At 40.8% G+C, this 20,459-nt stretch overlaps 1 protein-coding gene across 1 annotated transcript; it reads right to left on the reverse strand.

Annotated features, from left to right (window-relative positions):
- Window positions 1-203: 203 nt before the first annotated feature.
- Window positions 204-20,127, reverse strand: rspo3 (R-spondin 3). Its single transcript, XM_017709129.2, has 6 exons — window positions 19,425-20,127; window positions 12,332-12,514; window positions 11,360-11,503; window positions 11,079-11,225; window positions 8,560-8,733; window positions 204-1,153 (listed from the first exon to the last, which is right to left on the reverse strand). Exons 1-6 carry the CDS (start codon window positions 19,519-19,521, stop codon window positions 948-950), a joined length of 951 nt encoding a protein of 316 aa, XP_017564618.2. The 5' UTR covers window positions 19,522-20,127; the 3' UTR covers window positions 204-947.
- Between the last annotated feature and the right edge of the window lie 332 nt (window positions 20,128-20,459).

The raw sequence follows: 20,459 nt of genomic DNA on the forward strand, positions 1-20,459 counted from the left end.
GGCAGTTATTTCTATTACAGTAGCCTTTTAGTTCCAGTGCAATGCTAAAGAAGCAAACCTCAGACCTTAAACATGTCTCAGCCAGTTGATATGTTTCAAGGGTGTAAATCTGACTGTGCAGTGAGAATTTCCTTTACCCATTTTCTTATTCTCCAGTAACCTTTCTTACATTCCTTGGTGAGGCAGAAAGAACTACAGCGACATACAAACATCATTATTTATTGGACATACAGGTGCTTTTGATTTCTGGTCAGATGGCTTAATTGAAAGCTCAGATTCTGTTATTATAGACAGGCAAAACTTACCGTTTGTTCTGAGGACACTGAACACAGATGAATAAAACATCACAGGGAGAACCATCATCTCCTCATCCAGTAAAATGACAAATATAATGACAGCCTGTTCTTTTTTTCTGGTCCATTTTCACCAGTCCATCATGCAGTCACAGCCTCATCGGCAGGCAATATCCACGACGCCAGCAAGCATGCTCATCTTTTAATTTACTCAGCAAAAAAAATATATATATGTATAGACGTTTATACAACAGCAACTCTACATAATGTCACACAAACCTACATTCAAACCATGAAACGATGCTGTACCAAGGGCAGCATATGTTTTGACTCAACAGGTCATGAGACTGCATGTCTGTTTCAGGTATCGCTCCAGTCCGGAGAGTTCAGTATCATTCCAGGCCATCTGTGTGGCTATAGGAGGAGCTATAGGTGCCCTTTGAGGGCAGAGGGGGAGACAGAGGGAAGGGTTTCTTTTTAGCGATGCTGTTCATGGTCACTCAACTGAGCAGTGCCTCCTCTCTCTTGTGCATATACAGTATACGTTTAAATTATACAGGTAGCAGCAGCACCCCCGAAAGCGAGGGGTTAAGGGGCTGAGGGGTGAGAGGAATAAAGGTGTGTAATTGGAGGGGATCACTGTGCAGCTCCTCTCTATACTGCTCCAGGGTCTCTGCTCTGGGCCCGTCTGCGGCGCTGTTCCGTTTTGTTCCTGTTTTCAGAGTCCTCTCGGTCACCCATCTCCCTCTCCCGCTCTCGCTCTCGCTCCCTCTTCCTCTCTCGACGGCCCTCCCCACTTGCCTTTTCTTTTCGATTGTTCCGATTCTTCCGATCTCCTTTATGTGCGCCTTTGTCTTTTCCTGGCAAAAGAGGCACAATCAACATTAGCTGTAACAGACATGTCACCATATCGGAGACTAAAGCAAGCATAGTCAACATCAGCTACAGTCTGAGAAGACATCCCACAATCTTGAACAAGCCGAATCAACATTAGCAACAGTCTGTAACGGATAAATCAGAGACTAGAGCAAATATTGTAATTGTATTGCATTGAATGGCACAGAGTTCTGTGTTCAGCTCTGTTCCTTTTCTCTGGGTATCTACAGTGACTTTTTGTTTCTAGCAGTATCTGAGCTCAGGTCTGTCTTTTTCTCTAAGCTATTGGTAACTAGCAAAGATACTTTCTCTAGATTGACAAAGCACTTCTTGTAAGTCACTCTGGTTAAGAGCGTCTGCTAAATGCTGTAAATGTAAATGTAAATGTAAATGTAATGTAAGTACAATCAAGATTAGCTAAAGCCTATATAAAACATACGCCACAAACAAGTAAAATCAACTTTAACTATAGTCTGTATATCCCAGAGTCTTAAACAGGCAGAATCAACTTTAGCTGTGGTACATAGCAGTAAGTGTATTTTGTCTGTATGAAACTGTATGAAAACTATGTACCATTAGAGCAAAGATGAACATTAATACAGTAAAATGGAACACAATTTAAGTTATTGGCTGAAAGAAAATTGTTAGAAAAACACAAATTTCACGATTTCTCTGCAGACTTCACTGCATTCTACAGCATATATTTGTTTAATTTCCTCACCAGCACACCTGATTATACTAGATATTTCATGGTAACCATAATGCTTTAGAAATAGTTAACACATTCACACACAATTACAATATGTTGTTTATTTGTGTTAGTTTTAATGTTAAGAATTTTTTCCAACAAATAAATATAAATTGTTGCTGCCAGATAAACAGCATTAACATAGCATTTTCTCCTATGTCAAAGACTTTTGCACAGTTCTATATGTGATGTACTGTATCATAGCAGCACCAACATTAGCTGTAAGTTTTAATTACCTGAAAAAACAGAATTACAAAGTGGTTTATCTGTAGAATAAGCGTTTAACATTACACTAAATACAAGTAAATATAGTACAATACATGGTTTTATGTTTGTATGTTTGTTTAACCATTTCCAAACCTCTCCTCATGGAAGAAGAATAGTATTGTAGGTTTCCTCCCATACCTGCTTTGGCTAAGCAATAGTTCATTATGTTAAATAAAGCATGCTGGTTTTGGAATTGAATCAGTCGATGTGATGGCTGGGGGCTTCCAGGAAACATCTGAAAACAAATTCTTCAAATTACCTCACAAGATATAAGTACTTGTTACTTTTTACTCTATTTATGTTTATTTGCGTCTATTCTAATAATTCTAAAGATGGATGAAGTTCACAGAGAAGTCAGGAGCCACTCTCCCTGCTAACTTTATTCTTCTAGCAAGAATATTAGTAACTTGTAAGTCAATAAATTCTTGTTACTTTTATACAGGTGAAACACACTTTCTCCTGTAATCCTGAACTTTTGCACAGTATGTACTACAACTAAAGTTGATTATGCTTGTTTAAGACTCTGGCCTTTATCTTTTATCTCTACAAGCAAAGACACACTTATTGCCAAGATAAATGGTTTTGGCTTAGGTGCCTAAGGCTTTTGCACAGTCCTATGCACAGTAACAGCTGTGAATTATTCAGTAACTATTATACTACTGAGAAATGTTTTTGTAAGTTATAGCTATGTGATCAAAGAGCTGAACTGGACTCTTGAGAAGTTTGAAAGGTTAAACAAACATGATCAACATTACCTGTAGTCGATATATCACATACCATGCTTAAACAAGCACATTCAACGTTTGCTGTACAATCTTATTTATCCGCCTAAATTCAGTTAGGTCATTAGAATTTCTTTTGATCCACATCATTTAGAAAACTGCTCACTTTTGGCCACTGAGATTCTTCCACAGCCAGCTTTTCCCTTAAATGGGGTTTTAAAATGCAAGTTTAATACCTATTCCTTCACATATTCAGGTAGAGCTACTTGGTCTTTCCATGCCCCATAAGAGCCTATGCATGTCTGTGGTCTTTACTTATAAAGAACAGCATGCGCCAATTAAAAGTAGCATAAAAAAGCTAAATGGGTTTTATTACAAAAGTAACACACACAGGCCATAACTCAAACACATCTGATAAATTTGTAAACCTAACGCTTTCAGTAGCTTTTCATACTGATAATACATCTAGAGACATGTATGAACATATGTAGCAGTATATAAGACGGGGAAATATGATTTAACGTGAAATATCTGAACGCACATTTCTAAGAGCAGCTGTTCTTAGCGCAACCACAAGATGTCCATCTTGCACAGCAACTTATTTCCATGCATTTCCACTTTTTTTTTGGTTGGTTTTTTTTTCTTCTTTTTATCAATGCACTTGGCAAATAATGCTTCTCTTTTCTCTCTGCTTTTGTCAAAAATAGAGAACCCTAAAATAAAATTCTGTTAATGTTGCTTTATCTGTTGCTCAACACTCAGAGCAAGCCAATTTCAATTCTTGTCGGAGGCTTATCAGTGGGTGAGTGGAGCAAGGCCGAGCTCTGTTGTGTGGAGGATTGGAAAAGTGCTGAGGTGGACACACAGCCCCCCTCCTCCCCTCTCAGCCCTCCGCTCGGACTCTATTAATCAGCGCTGTTCTCTCTGGTGGTGGGGGGATCAGGGCAGGCTGCCCGCTGCAGCCCACACTGACCCACACATTCCTGGGGTTCAGCCAGAGCGATACGGGGCCCTACCAGCCACGGCTGTTTAGAATAGGCGCAGAAATAATGAAGGGCGCGAGTGTCGGCAGTGAGGAAATACAACTGCTTGTCTCTCTCTCTCTCTCTCTCTCTCTCTCTCTCTCTCATCGAAGGCCAGTTTAGGACGACCGTGCAAACTCCACAACACCTCCCACAGACAAGAATCAGTTGTGATTGTTAGGAGAGAGCTGTCTCATTTCATTCGTGCGAGAGATCAACCCTTCGCTCAAACACACACACAGTTTCATTCCATCCCCAGCACTCACCCACACAGCCATCCCCTCCCTTTCTCCATCCCAGCTCTTTATACACAGGAAGTCCCCTCTGCACACATTGTTTTCTTTGTCATAACGATTTAGAGATCAGTGGATTAGTCATAATCTCTGCGTTTCCTACAAACTGAGCCATAACACCATCAGGGTGCTTTTCAGATCATTATGGATATGTTTACTGGGGCCTTTTCAAAGCTGGAAGGTCATCTACTATTTCTATAAACTGTCAAGCGATGCATTGGTTCCAAATGGGACATCATTACACTTTTCTTCAGAGATGTAACACATTCTTCAGCATCTGGTCACCACTGCTGGAACAGATGGAAGGCCTCGTTAGATGATTTGTATGAGGGACCAAGGAGGAGTGCATTTAAAGTTGGACCCGTACAAGACTTCACAGGTGCTCTATCTAACATGAAAACCAGCCATGTGAAAATTAATCTATTCATCATGCGCTCATCATCAACAAACGAGCTTCAAAAACATGTTGCAAACCTAAAAGAAAGTTCACTGCTGGAGCTTGGCTTGGAATTGCTTCTGTTTCTCGGCTCAGTGTCAATATTTCAACACAGGAGAAGGAGGCATCATCTGCCATTGATTATTCATCATTTTCAAAAAGGATGATTGAGAAAAGAAGCAAAGAAAAAGCAAAAAAAACAGCATGCAAGACCAGATATAATTAACACAGAGCAAAGCTACAAGAATAGACAAAACAGAGTCATCCAACATCACCTCGGGGTCCCTATAGCATTGTAGCCCAGGCTGCTATTTATGCTATGCTAGAGTGATGATCATCTGCACTGTGTTCCTGGAGATGGCTAGAAACTAGATATGTGGCGCAGAGTGTCACAATTACATTAATGAGGAGGTGGCAGGGGCTGGGTGTGCTTTCGTCCGGGGGGCTTTTGGCAGGAGCCAGGCAGGGATTAAAGGCTCTGGTGTGTCCCACAGGAGGAATGCCCCAGGCTTTGAAGCTTCGCTGCGATTGTCCTAGCAGGCACAAATAAAGGGGCAGGGGTTCCAAGGATAAATTAACCCACAAACTCAGTGGAGTTGGTAGACCAGGCCTTGCGCAGTATGCAGGGCATGCAAAGTCTGAATTGGGCACAGATCATGTAAACACACTAGCAGTCAAAAATAATAGCTTTGATGCACAAAAGTGATGCACTGATGTTTAGCAACTGGTTTTCATTTTTTGGAAGGGATCTATTTTCTAGCCACAGAAAAAGACTGGATGCTCCAACAAGAAACAAGACAATGCAAGATCACACTGCTCCTTAAGTGAGGGAGCAGTTTGAGGAGGAGGAAATTCAAGTGACAACATGGCAAGCACAATCATCAGATTTAAATCCCAGTGAGAACTTGAGGGACTATGCTGGGAAACATGGAGAGAGAGAAAAAAACAATGATTAGGGAGAGCCTGTAGACAGCAGTGAAGAATGCCTGGAAAGAACTTTTAGATCAAAGCTGCCCAAAGTGTTGCCCGAAGGCCAAATTTGGCCCATGAGGACGTTTGATTTGGCCCACAAGAAAGTTATCCTAACCCCATCCCTTCACCCAATGAGAGAACAAACATATTATGCTTATTAAATTCCAGTATTCCTTTCAAAATATCTTTCTGAAGCATATAAGAAACAAAATATAGTGTAACAGTACAAACTAAATGTTTAAACTCTATTTGAAAACTAACTACTTTCTTCTTGTGCCCTTGGCCCAAAAAAAAGCAAAAACAAAAAAACCCAATATTACACTTTACTCCCAAGACAAAAAGTTTGAGTCCTGCTTTACTTTTTGAAAGTAAGATAAAACAGAAGAACACTTTACTGTAGGGCAGTGTTCATATGGTTATCATAAGCATTTCATTACAAGTGACATAGACCCACATAAACATTCATAAACATTTATTCCAATAGGTGTAATTCATCATAACAGTTACATTTACTGACTATGATGTCAAGTTGACATGACATCTGTGGCAGGTCATATTGTTTTTGTGTGATATTAGGTAGTGAGCACTGGCTGTGGCCTGTAGGCAAATAGTTTCATTTTACCATTTATACAATTTAAGCTATGTCACTTCATCAGCATTATGTCACTGTTATATACAGGTAGAAAATCAGTTGCTATTTTATTTCACACCCAAAGAGTGATGGTAACACATTGTGTTATGTCGACTTGACATAACAGACAATACCTGTTGGAATAAGACATGCATGTATGTTTATGCCAGTTGTAATGACAAACCATAAGAACACTAGCATGCAGTAAAGCATTCCCCAAAACAGTGTGAGGTGGTCATTGTGGCCACAAGAGGGGATACACAATACTGATAAAAGCTTTGACATATGGTTCTAGGAAAATATAAATGTAGTCAAATATGCACGCAAATATAAAATATAATACAGTCACATGCAAAAGTTTGGGCGTCCCTGGTTAGATTATGTTTTTTGATTTACTATGTGAAAATGAGTGATGCATCCTCTACAGAGAAAACACTTCTGCACATTTAATGCGCAGTTACTGTCCGGTTACTGAATTTAACATTTTGGGAAAAATAAAGCATAAAATGTGGCCTGTGTAAAAGTTATGGCACACATTTTATGCTTTATTTTCTCCTAATATGTTAAACCTAGCAACAACAAAAAAAAGTGAAGTAAAGTTTGTAGAGAAATGCCATATTGTCATAGAAAGTAAAAAATACATTAGTGAGGAGAATAATAAAATAATAAAACATATAGCAATTGTTATGATGTAGTTGAAGAAAGGTTCTACATAGCTTCTTACAGGGAGAAATAGTGAAGCTCTAACCAAAAGTTGTCCTTCTACAGCACATGTGTCAGGCTTCAATCCTCAGGGCCAAAACACTGCAGACTTTAGCAAGCTGCCTCATTAAACACACCTGATTCAGCTCATCAGTTAATTAGCAAGGCCTTCATAAACTGAATGACTATGACTTCACTCCTCTGAACCATTTATTTTAGCACCTGCATTTTTAAGTGTTTAGCATTTGAACAGCACATGCATACGTGTGGAAGCGTCATGAAGAACGTCTGACTTTTAGATTACGGCAAAAAGAAAGATGCATAATGAAAGGGAACGGCTCGGCCGCTGGTGTTAGATTTAAACAGGCTGCATAATGAAAAGCTCAGGCAGCATCAGATGGAAAACAAACGACAAAATAAGGGAAAGAAGAGCAGAAGACCTGGCAGGAGGAAAAACAAAGCTGTGCATGTGTATGCAAGGGTGTGAGGGGGAGGATGTATCAGTGTCAGAGGGTTGCTTGGGATTACTTAGAGCCGGCGGGGGGTCGGACCACTGACCCCGCTGGTGTACGCAGAACATAAACACGGATGGGACAGAGGCCTGGCAGATAATTAGTGCTCAGTTGATGTTCCAGGAGCGGGGGCAGCTGGGTAATCACAGGCGGGGGGTGAGGTCAATAACCGCGTCTGCAGTGTGTAACATGCACCCTCAGCGGCGGCCCCAACAGATCAACATCACGCCGACTCCTTACTACTCACTAATGCGCCACGGAAACCCCGCCAGGCAAGAAGTCTGTGTGTGTATGTGTTTGTGTGTTTTTCTTAAGTGAGGGGGCAACAGAGAGGGGGTGCCGACACAGAGGACAGAGGACTCTCTTCACTGACTCTTCATTATCTCTCCTCTCCAACTATCTAGGAACATCTTGCAATCTACCAAAATATCCCATATAAAATTATTTATCAATACATCAATTTAAAAAATGGATCCTAAAGCAAACTCAGAGAGCCAGGGTGTAAATGAGGGCTGTGGTCACTGAGCTAGTCTGTTATCTATCACTAAGCTCAATTACACGCCTTATGCACTGCAGTCCAAATGAAAAAATGTTCAAAGCATAATCATCTACATATGCCTTAACAACAAAGTCAACCATTGAAAGCTCTCCAGGTTTTTGTTTTGTTCTGGTTAGAAACTATTTCTGCCTTTTTAATATAATAAAAAAAAAATCTTGTTTTTTTTGAGGTATGAAAGTGGTTGATTCTCTTAAAATCTAAACGCTTTAGACATTTGGCCCAAGCTCACAGTTCTTTCAACACTCACCACTGAGCAAAATAACTATCTTTTAAAAAAAACTGATTACACTGAAAGTGTATGTACTGCCCACTGATTCCAGATTATCCACACTTCCTTAAAAAAACTGACTGACCACTTGATTAGTGGTGAGGAGAGGGAGAAGAAGCATCATGGGATTAGAAACAATTCTGGTAAGACTTCTTATTAGGCTTTAAAACAACTCAGGGTGCGTTATAGCAGTGAAGAATAGACGCCTATGACTGCTGGCAGGTTTTAGGTTTTATGGGGTTAAACCTTGAAACTTACCACATCTCTTTCTTTTACCAATGCATTCCCTCTTCTCTGAAGTAGCTGGGCAGGGCTTGCCTTGAAGGCTGGGGTTCTGTAGAAATTTGCGGGTACGGGTCTCTTCTCTGAAGCAGGGTTTTCCTATCCGTAAGCATGGACCCCATTCGCTCCACTCTCCCACCTCACAGTGTACTGAGAAAAGAGACAAGCCAGTCAGAACAGTTGGTCAGGCTTCTATCTCTCTAGGCTCTGCACAGGCCATTGGAGTTCCTACATACCAAACTCATCAAACTATGTCTTTATAGACTTACATTTGAGCACAGGGGCACAGTTTTCCTAGCCTATTATTGTCTAAAATATCTTTGCATGCTGTATAATTAAAATGACCCTTTACTGGAACTAAAGTGCTGAGCTCAAACCCTGAAAAACAGCCTCAGACCAGTATCCCTGCTAAACTTTACTGTTGGCACCATGCATTTTACTAAGAAGCATTCTTCTGGCATCAGCCAAATCCAGAGTCATTTTGCTTCAGAGCCCAGCGGCAGCATGGTTTACATCACTCCAGCAAATGCTCGGCACTGCACATAGTAATCTTCGTCTTGTGTGCAGTGGCTCAACCATGGAAATCCATTTCATGGAGCTCCTGATGCACAATTCTTGTGCTGATGTCCAGAGGCAGTTTGAAACTCTGTATCAAGTGATGAAGCAAGTGATGCAGACGATTTTACTTGCTATGCATTTCAGCACTTGCGGCCTCCGCTCTGTGAGTTTGCATGTACCACTTCATAGCTGAGTTGTTGTTGCTCCTAAATGCTTTCATTTCACAACAATAGCTGACTAAGGTAGATCTCGCAGGAAAGAAATTTCACAATGGACTACTTGATTTTATAGATCTGTTATCAATGGGGGTGACTGGAACACCTGAACTCAATAATTAGGAGGATTATCCACACACTTTTGGTCATATAGAGTACGTTGTTGCATTTTAGTTCTGGTCTGCTTAGTGTTCGCTCTGACATCAAACCAAAAGATGTAAACAAAAGTCAAACGATCAAATCTAAACAAAGATTGGTCAAAATCTTTGATGTACATTTTGTGACATTAACTAGGATAATATTCATCAAACTTTTTATACTACACCTCTCTGGTCTAACTGAGTTTGTGGGTTTTATGTATGTCCTGTGATAATCCAAAGTAATAAGCAGGCTGCACCACTTTAATACAGTCTGAAGTGACTTATTGCTTCTGTTTTTATGGTGAAAACATCTGTTTAGACATCTTTGGTCCATATTGCATTGCTTGCATAATTTAAAATCAGAGTTAATTCAGATAAGGACCGAGACCAACCTCTTCAGATGAGTCTCTGTGCACTTATTTAGTGTGCACCAATGTTTTGAATGGCAGTGTTCTTATTTATTCTCAGTGGTGGACAGTAACTAAGTAAATGTAATTCGTTACTGTACTTAAGTAGTTTTTTCATGTATCTGTACTTTACTTAAGTATTTCCATTTTGGGCGACTTTTTACTTTCACTCCACGACATTTCAAAGTTAAATATCTGAGTTTTACTCCACTACACTTTGAGAAATCTGTCGTTCCTTTTGGTTTCTGTGTGTATAAAAACGTAACATGTCAAAACAAAAGAAGCACAAAGCAAGAACCCCAATCAGGGCACAGTGGTCACTTTGTTCTGAGCTTGTTTAGACCTGTTGGTCATACCGACCCACTGCAAGCACACGGTTCAACGTCAGTGCAGCAGCGTAAAAATTTGGGAGCACATACGTCACTTAAATGATGAACTAACCTAACTTTGTGTAAATAGACAATATAGAAATATGTACACATATGCAGTCGTGACTGGCGAGTTTCTTTTTTTCTGAATTCATACAAACACTTTCATTTTATAGTAAATTAGTTTCGGTTAGTTTATGTTTATGAACAGAGACCTACAGATCAATATAGTAAAGGAAAACTTATTTGTGAACCTGAGTTTAAAGCAAGTTTTTATTCAGCTTGTAACTAATTTACAAAGTAACCTTAAACTGAAACTTTGTTTGTAAAAGTGATTTCAGAGCCAGTGTCTTCAGTGTTTTGTGCTTATGATCATTTTAATAGACGTCAGCATCACTAATTAATGGCATTCTATTAAAAGACTGGTTTACCAAGAGAGGAGGATACACTGGAGAATTTTCACCTAAAATGAGTTCACAAAGCGAGTCTTGTTATAAAAATGACAACAGGACATCAGAGTCATAATTAATCTTTTAGTACTTTTACTTTTGATACTTAAGTACATTTGAAGGCAAATACTTTTGTACTTTTACTCAAGTTGAGGTCTAGAGTAAGAACTTCTACTTTTACTGGAGTCATATTTTACCTTGGGTATCTCAACATTAACTCAAGTACATGATTTGTGTACTTCGTCCACCTCTGCTTATTCTAATGAACTGCACTAACACAGCAATTGCACTCATTTTTATCAAACCAATTTTGCCAAGTACATACACGCCCTTAGACAAAGGACTTAGCGGCACTAACCTGCAGGGACACACTCCATCAGCTGTTCACTGGGCTCAAATTCCTCAGGGCACACACTGTGGCACTGACCATGCAACAGGTAGTACCCTGGCATACACCTTGTGCAGGTTTCACTGTTTAGACAGGTATCACAGTCCACCGGGCATGCTGTAAGACCAATGCACAAACACACACCGCAGCTGTCACACAACAACAAAACTTCTCAACAGCTGGTGCTGCTTCACCCATAGCTTTACAGCAACATGACATATAATGTTCTGATAACATATGGAGGTACTCACGAGGGACACATTCCCTTTTGGTGTCACTGGATACTAGCTCATCAGGGCAGCTCTCTTGGCATTTTCCCTTGTGTAGATACGAGCCTGCTCTGCAGCGCGTGCAGAAGTTCTTGTCGAAGCAGGTGTCACACTCGGAACCACACTCTGGAAGGTCATAGAGGACTTTTTTAACCATGAAAACTATGGGCTTGTATGTCTATTTCTCTAATAGCTACTACGTAACAGTTACCAATTCATAATAATTGCTGAGTAATAAGCTTCTCCACTTAGACAGGGAACAAATAAGGGTTAAAACAACTAGATCCAAACATGTTTCTTTCATTTCTATTTAATTCCACTTGATAAAGCATTGCTACTTCCTAGCTGCTGTACTCTGCGCAATTATTCACAAATGTATGTGCAGGTATGGATATCTGTTACTGTACAAGTGTGGTAGAACTCAAGAATGAATGTCACTGTTACTGTGTAAGGGTGGTAGAATTCAGGTATGGATGTCTATGTTACCTTATAAGTGTAATATAACTCAGGTATTGATGTCTATGTAACTGTATAAGTGTGGTAGAACTCAGGTATGGATGTCTGTTACTGTATAAGAGTGGCTTTTCTACTGTGAGTTGCTGGGTACTGATGAGCTACTGTGCAACTGAAGAAAAATTCCTTGTTAATTTATGGAGAGCTGATTTGGTTACCACTTATTATGACTAGGTCAGCAGTTACTAAAGCATTCATTTAGCATCAGTCATCAAATGTGTAGTTACTGCAGCCCACACATCAATTACTCATCTTCATAACTACATAACTTACAAATGAACTTCATTATGTTTACTGAATAATTTATCATAGTTACTGAATAATAATGCTTACAATTAATAACAATAAGAAGCCTGAGGTTTGAGAGCTTAACTCACGATAACTAGATCTCCTACACTTTAGCGATATAGAATGGGATTAATAAGTGGTTGTGGCTCTTACTCGAGCAGTCATTTTTTTCAGGAGAGCGGGTTCCGAAGAACCCTTTGGGACAGGAAGCCAGACACACGCCGATCTGCCGCATGCCGTCCCTCTCCAGGTGAATAAAAAGCTTGGGCAGGCACGTCAGGCAGCCATTGTAAACCGAGCAGGTCAGACAGCCTCCTGGGCACACTGGACTCCCTCCTAAAAACACAAATCAGATAAATAAAACAAAATAAAAGCCTTAGCACAGGTGTGGTGACAAGTGTGAAGACGTGTTGCGCTACTTCCAAGTCTTGGCAAAGCTAGTGTTCTAAAAGTAAGATTTTGGCGAGCGAATGCATCTAAAATGTGGTTGGTATAGCTAATATTTTTTTATTTAAAAATGTTTTATTTCAAAATGTTGTACATCCAATTGTAACAATTTCCGATATAATATTTTGAAAACAGTATCAGCTGATCTGTAATGCGAAACACATTTTAATTTCTCTAAATTCTTGAATGCGGTCTATAATGCATTTTGACCAAAGACCCTTCATATAGACTATTGAATCTATTTATAGACATTTTATGCATGATATGAAATTATATCAATGCACTTCAAAGAATCTGCCAGTGTAGTAACATACTCTCACTTGATAATATCACTTCATAGAAATAGGTTAAATAATGTTATAATACATTTATGTCATTTGGCTGACGCTCTTATCCAGAGCGACTTACAGTTTGATCATTTTACACAGGTAGGCGAAGGAGGTGTTAGGAGTCTTGCCCAAGCACTCTTATTGGTGTAATGTAGGGTGTTTTACCCAGGTGGGGATTGAACCCCAGTCTACAGTGTAGAAGGCAGAGGTGTTACCCACTACACTAACCAACCAACATAATATTCTTATAACAATCAAATAATGAGACATATTAAATATTTTGCAAAATTAAAAAGGATTCCATGATTTTTTTCAAAGTTTCTGAATAATTTAATCTTTGAAATATAAATAAAATCACTCAGGATCAGATTTCTTAGTTTTCATGGTGACAGGAATCAGGAGTTGTGGTGTTTACAGTGCAAATATAACCATTTTACTTATTTTTCCAAAGACGATCAGTGAACTTACATGTGTTTCAGAGTTTTTATATGTAATGTTGATAATGAAATGACAGTGGTACATCTGAAGTTTTGCCTGATAACACTCTGATACTGATAACAGGTACCCTTTTACCATGAACAGATATGTAGAAATATGTTTTAGGTCAAAACTTTGTCTCAAAACTAGTGTAAAACAATGTCTCAGACAGAGAATTTGCAACGATTCCATGTAATAATGATCTGTGGTGTAGTTCTAAAGGCATTAAACTCTTCAGATATCTAAACAAATTGACACGGTAAGTTTCTCTAGAACAGAGCATTTCACAACAAACCACTCTGAATGACTTTATTAACATCTTAGTGATTTAATAATGTAGAAAAACAAATAATCCATGGAATTCCTCATTAAGATGCTTACAGTCACCAGAATATCACTTTTGTAGTGTATGCATCAGAGGCCGATTCTCGTTCATCTGTGCATATATGCATAGTTCTTAAGTTTTACCATTTAGTGTTTTCCCAGAACAGAAGAACAGAATGTATTTTCATATTTTTCATTTCATTTCATTTTTTTATTTAAACCATAATGATAGCAAGCCTACTGTTGTTATCCTGCTGTTATCAAGCGTAAGTAATTATCCTGCTGAGCATGCCATCACTGTGCTCATATTCCACAACCACTTCTTCAAAAGTTATCTAATCATATTTTGTGTTCTGGTTTGGATTAAATGCAAATGGCTTCTGTTCATATAACTTTTAATAAAATCAGCCCCAGAACATGAGCAGAGAATGAACTCTTCTATCCATACCTCAATATTTTTTTGAAAATCTTCAAATCCAAGCCTAGACAAGCAGGACTATGGGTTCTCTCTGCATTTTGAAAATGCAACTAGAAGCAATGGGAACAGTTAAATGTTTCCAGGTTTGGCTCAAGAAAGAGCAGTGCTATCAATTAAGCCTGCGACAATGACCATAATGTAGTGTAATAATAAACATGACAGGAAGCACCCTCGCCTGTGGATTCTCCTGCCAGAGAAGCTAATCAGCAGAGACACGCTGCATAACAGGGCTTGCACGCAAACACCAGCACAGTAGCAGTTGTGTCTATAAGCTCAATAACAGACTGGCCCTGCTGTGACAAAGATACCAATGAAAATCAACCCATGCCAGCGTGAGACCATGGGAATAAGCAGGAGCGAGCCGCCACAAAAAAGAGTGAGTAAGAGCTTCCCCGTGGCCACATGACATATTTAAGAAAACACTCTCACTCCATCGGATCCTGTGTCATCTACGTCTGTGAGTCACTGCATTCCCTGTTCACGGCAAGCCGGTCAGGCTTTTTTTTTGTTGTTGATGTTGGACAATATGATTTCGGACACAGAGATCAGCCACAGGATATGAGCAAAACATACATTTCTCATACTATCCGTACACCTCAGTATTGTTCTAAAACATTCCAAACCAACCCTGCAGGCTGGATGTTGGATTCTACAGATTTTTAAATTTTTTTTTATTAAAATTCAATATTGCTACCTTTTGTCTGGTCTAATTCTGCATTTTAATGCCAGGATTCATTTTTTGCTTATAAATGTGCCTTTGTGAATGTTTAAAATTGCATTGCAATAAATGATTAGCTCTCAGATTGCCTTAAATGTTGATTCCATTTAACTTCAAGTAATTTACAGAATAAGATGCAAGCCCATTGTAGAAGCTTTGGAAATGCTAACCTTGCTCAGTTAAATATCTATTATATTCACCCTCATTTTCTAACCCCCTAAATCTGCTTCTAACCTTAAACGTAACCTGAAGGTAATCTGTACAGAGCCATCCACCTAAATTCATTTAATTCTTGTTAAGTTTACTAACATTTGATGTTTAACTAACTAGATTCTGTTTCTGACTCTAAACCAGGCCAAAGTGTGGTTGTTTTGTAAAAGAATTAAGGGGGATAGTTTTCATCCATCCTGTCCTACACTCCATGTAGCCATGAGGCCTATAAGAGAGGTAGCATACTGTAGTGTGACCATTTTTGAGAGTGAAGACTAACATCAAAGAGTCAGTCAAGCATCCAGCACAGCAGACCGATAAATAGAGCATGTGCTCACAGATTACATCAGCATAATAGCGCAGACTTACAGTGGCGTGCCAAGGTGACTGATTTACATTAAATACCTCACTGAATTCCTGAGCCTAAAAATGGATGGTGCTCCTTGGCTGGGTGAGAGAGGACTACTGATTGAAGTCAATTGGTTCCATGTGTTTCTTGCAGGTCAGAGATGGTAGATGCCTCTGAATTCAGGAGAGGCTGACCTCAACACATAGGCCTCAACATACAGGAGAGGTAGTGGACAAGGCAACTATGCTTGCGTTTTGGTTCAGTCTTTAAAGGCCTAGATCACTGACAAATTTCAGCTCATAGCAGGTCTGTCAATTCAAACTGAAGTTATGAAGAATGAGCCAGTCCAGACTGAATTCAGTCCAGACCGCCAGTTAGAGCAGAGATCATTTAAATATATCAGCATTAAAGGCACAATAATAAAACAGCTTGTTTCATTCTAGGTAATAAAGAAAGCTGATGCTGCCATAGAAGGTAATGTGAGTTTTTTTGGACAGAAAACTTCAAAACAACCAAACAAAGCAAAGAAGAAAGAAAATTTAAAAATGGCTTATGGCTTAGCTGGATTTGCTCCTTTAATGGAGTTTTAAAGTTTGAAAAAACAGCAAGATATGAACTTTTTCTGTCCTATAACTGAGAAAAACACTCATCAGAGACTGATTTATGCACACTGATTAAGCCTAATGTGAATCACAGTCTTAAAGCTACCAACCTGAACGTAAGGTTTGTACCTACTGTGCCACCCAAGCAAAGAGGTGTTTTCAACCTGTTTTCTCGTTGCTCTCACATTCCATGCCACTAAACTGCACTTTCTTTCTCCTCTTATTCCCTGAGTTCAGTTTTGGCTGCCAGATTGCAATAGATCATAGATATTCTGTTTGACATATCTCTGCAATCTTTACAACTGCTGTCCATTTGCCCACATGCGTTCCTGCCAAGGCCGTCTAATTCACAGAACCCTTAACACAGAGGAATTCTGCCTGCCCTTGTGCTGCCACAGGCTCAGGGCTTACTTGCATAACCAAAGCACGAGCACGCCTGAGATCTGAACTCTCCGAATTGTTTCGCCACGGTTCAAACCCAGTGACCGCAAAAGGAGCATTCCCAGAATCAATTTGATTAGCGGCACAGTTAAAACTTAATTAAATAACAGAGTTTCAGACTCAAGAACTAAGGCACAGCACTGAGCCATGCCCAGGGACTTGTGGTCTGAGTCATCTTAGAACACAGTTCATTTCCTGAGACATTAATGATATGAGGCGGCCACACACAGACACAGATGATTAATCAAAATGAAGCAAACAAAAGAAGTGAGTTCATATAAAATGTTAACATATTGGTTAAATGGCAAGTGGCACATTTAACTCACATAAGCTAGTTAATTAGGAGTAGATTGGGACAGCACACTGTATTCAATACAGTTGTGGAAATACAGATGCAGATTAGTGCTGCAAACTTCTGGACACTCAGGTACATAGTATGTCCAGTGGATTCACTGACCAATATATAGATGTATGCAAACGTTTGAACACTCCCAGTCAAACCACATGTTTTGTTGATTGTGTAAGTGAAAATAAGTTAAAGTTAAATATGCAATTTTTCTTCAGATTTTATATATTGCTGCTTGCAAAAAGTAAAACATAAAATCTAAAATGAGCTATAACTTTTGTACAGGCCATATTTTAGATTTATATTCCCCAATATGTTAAATTCAGCAATTAAACTGCTATTTTGCATTAAAGTGAGCAGAAGTGTGTTCTCTGATGATACGCAGAGGATTATATTCACTCAGAAGATCAACAAAGCATGTCATTTGACTGCGCCAACCTTTTAAAAACAATGGTTCCTAAATGGTTCTATGTATGGTTCTAGGAAAAAGTGAAAACACCTGTGGAGGTTATTCAAACTGTATTCATTTATCATAATTACAAAAAAAATGATCTTTCCAACAACTGAAAGGTTCTTCAGGGAACAAAAAATGGTTCCTCTATGTCATTGCTTTAAAGAAACCATTTTAGTATATTTATAGTTTAGCGAGTACTCATACTGAATACGGTCTGTGTGGCGTACATTCTGCATTGCTATTTCCGATTGTATGAAAATAGCATCAGCAAGTGTCCACAAACAGGCTAAAGTGTGACCTTTTATCTTGTAAAAGTCATAGTTTGTAGTTGCACATAGATACAAGCCTGCTAAGTGAGGAAGCAGGAAGCGTTTGTGGTCAGGCGCCCGCTGGGTCACTCACTGTGAACTCATATTGTGGCTGTGGTCATTCACCCATCTATCTGTCTGTCACAGCTGATCGCAGCTCCCTCAATTAGCAGTCTCAGATCATGCATATCACATCACTGACAGTCTCCGTCACTGACTTGTTTGAAAGTCTACTAACAACGCCACCAGTCTACAGAATGTAGGTTATTTTATTTACATCCACCTTCATTCTGATGACCATCATCTGTGTATCAGCATAAATCAAAGGAAACGTGTGGCCATATGGTAAGAATGACAGTTTCCTCTAGCATGAAACTCAAATAAGAGAAATAAAACCAAAGAAATGTGAAATGTGGAGTTAATTGAACTAACAAGCTTCCTGAGGGAGGATTATATCTCTCTCATGGGCATAAAACCGCAAACCACATATGCAGAAGGCAGCGGCCTGACGGCAGATCAGTTCAACCGCTGGCACAGAATTATTAACAGGCACAGGTCATGAGACTTCATTAGTAAGCTTTACACTTTCATATGTCTCATACTGACCGCTTCAGCGCGTTACTGCGGGGAAAAGGGAAAGACAGAAGGACGCCCAGGAACGACGCGGCTTCTCGGGCTCTTTTTCTGCGGGCCCAATCTAAAGCAGAGTGTTTTCTCGTCTTAACTCAATTCAGGTCATAATCGTTCCACTCATCCATTTTCTCATATTATACGATCATTCTGTGTTTAAACTGCAAAATAAGTCGCAAGTTCACGACTGGGGAAATGTCGTGAACTGTTTGGGAGCGCACTCTGAGACGGCGCCTGTATGAAATCTTATTTTTTCTCTCGTTAAAGAGCTTTTCAAAACTCACATACAAACTTTTCGTTCGCTTTTCTACAGAGCGAGCAGCTCCTTCGCTCACTGTTTCTGATCGTGCTCCAGCTGAAGGCGCAGCTCCGGAGCAGACTGCTCTCTGGTGCCCCAGAACGCGCTGCGAGCGCATAAGCCGCTCTGTTCCACATTTAGTCCTGACCACTAGAGAGCGACCCAAACAAGGGATTGGAGCGCGCCCTCGGGGGTGACCAGTGGAGCACTAAAACATCTTAACCACGACCGGCGTGAAGGCATTGCTTGTTTAATGCCACTGCTGCCTGTGAAAAGACCTCGCTTCCCCGCTGCCTATAAGCCTGTACGTGAGTAATGGACTCTTAATGCCCACTTGCACCACTTACGCACAGGAGACCGATCGAGTCCAGTTTTCAGCAATACATCCACTTCGAGCAGCACTCCGAACTTAGTTCTTTAGGTTCTAGTCCGATAGAACTAACATCTCCACAAAAAGAGAAGTGGTGTGAAGCCAAAAGCACTGGTGAATATTCTAGCTTTAGCTTGAGCGCTGAGCTGAGTCTCCTGAGTGGGCTCGCTCGCTCCTTTACGCGGAGTTTGGCTACGGACGCACAGCAGCCTTTAAAAGTCCACCACGTCCTTGAACCCGCTTCTGGTATTCCCCAACCAGAAGCAGCAGGCAGGAGCGCGTTTAGCGCAGTTTAAAGGCTTTGACGCAAACTTTGCCTCAGACCTGTGCAGAAGTTGCATTTTGTTTTAAAAGCTCATGTTTGAGAGACTAACCGCAGCGGCAGGGCAGCCCGCCTGCGCCGCGCGCCGCTCAGACCGAGCGCAGGTGCGCGTGAAGCATCCAGCCGCGCGCGCGCTTACTTACGTTTGTGCTGCCGGTGCTTGGAGGCGTGATGTTGACAGTCCGCGTCCTCCATCCAGTGCAAGATCAGAACAAGGGAGATCAGTTGTTGTAATTGCATAGTAACCTGGGGTTCGGTTTGGTGGTGTTTTTTCTTTTTTTGGGAGGGAGGTGGATGGGGAGGAAGATGGACGATGCTCGCTCGTTAACGATCCTCAACGTCCTCGACGCTGCACTCACGCGCTCCTACCCCGACTCTGCTCGGGACAGCCTCCGATGGCCCGTTGAGCCCCGGGCCGGTTGGGCAGTAACATCCTGAAAGCAGTCCGCATGCGGGCCACTGAATGCCGGGTGAAATGCAGAAGCGCGAGCGTCACCGAGGTGTCATCGGACTGTTGCTCATGTCACAGGCACAAGGGTCTCATAGCGCGCCGCAGAAAGCCAAGCCCGAGGAAGGTAGTAAGGGGCGTGAAAAGCGTAATTCCCCGCGCGTCCAGGTGTGAATAAGGCCACTTTATGGCGCGCGGCGTGGAAGAGGAGGAGGAGGAGGTCCCCGCGTCAGCAGCATCGCGCGCAGCCAGCTCCAACTTTCACACGAAGTCAGTATGAAACAGCACTATAACCTCGCTTTTTTATATTACTGACGCAATCTCGATAGCTCAAAGCCTCACGGTTGAGCAACTCTCTCTCTCTCTCCCTCTCTCTCTCTCTCTCTCTCTCTCTCTCTCTCTCTCTCTCTTTCTGCTCTGTCCACCGAGCCAAACACACTCTCGTTCGATAACTGATGACTTCAGCTCTCTGCCGTCCCTTTCCCCCTTTCTGAACTCCAAAGTTTATTTAGAGGGCGAGCCCCCCACGTCAGACCCCATCCACCCGTCCACCTCTCCACCCAACCCCCTTACCGGTAGTGGCAGAAAAAAAGCCATATGATCATATGCGCGTCTGAGGCTGTTCGTCATGACAAGCCCTACAAATGTAGCCAAGCTTTTGCTTATTAGCTCTGCTTGCTTTGAATCATTTTGACAGGCCTCATCAGACGGCCTGGCCTACAGTCCAGTT

The sequence above is a fragment of the Pygocentrus nattereri genome, chromosome 3 (assembly GCF_015220715.1).
Source record: "Pygocentrus nattereri isolate fPygNat1 chromosome 3, fPygNat1.pri, whole genome shotgun sequence".
Lineage (NCBI taxonomy): Eukaryota > Metazoa > Chordata > Actinopteri > Characiformes > Serrasalmidae > Pygocentrus > Pygocentrus nattereri.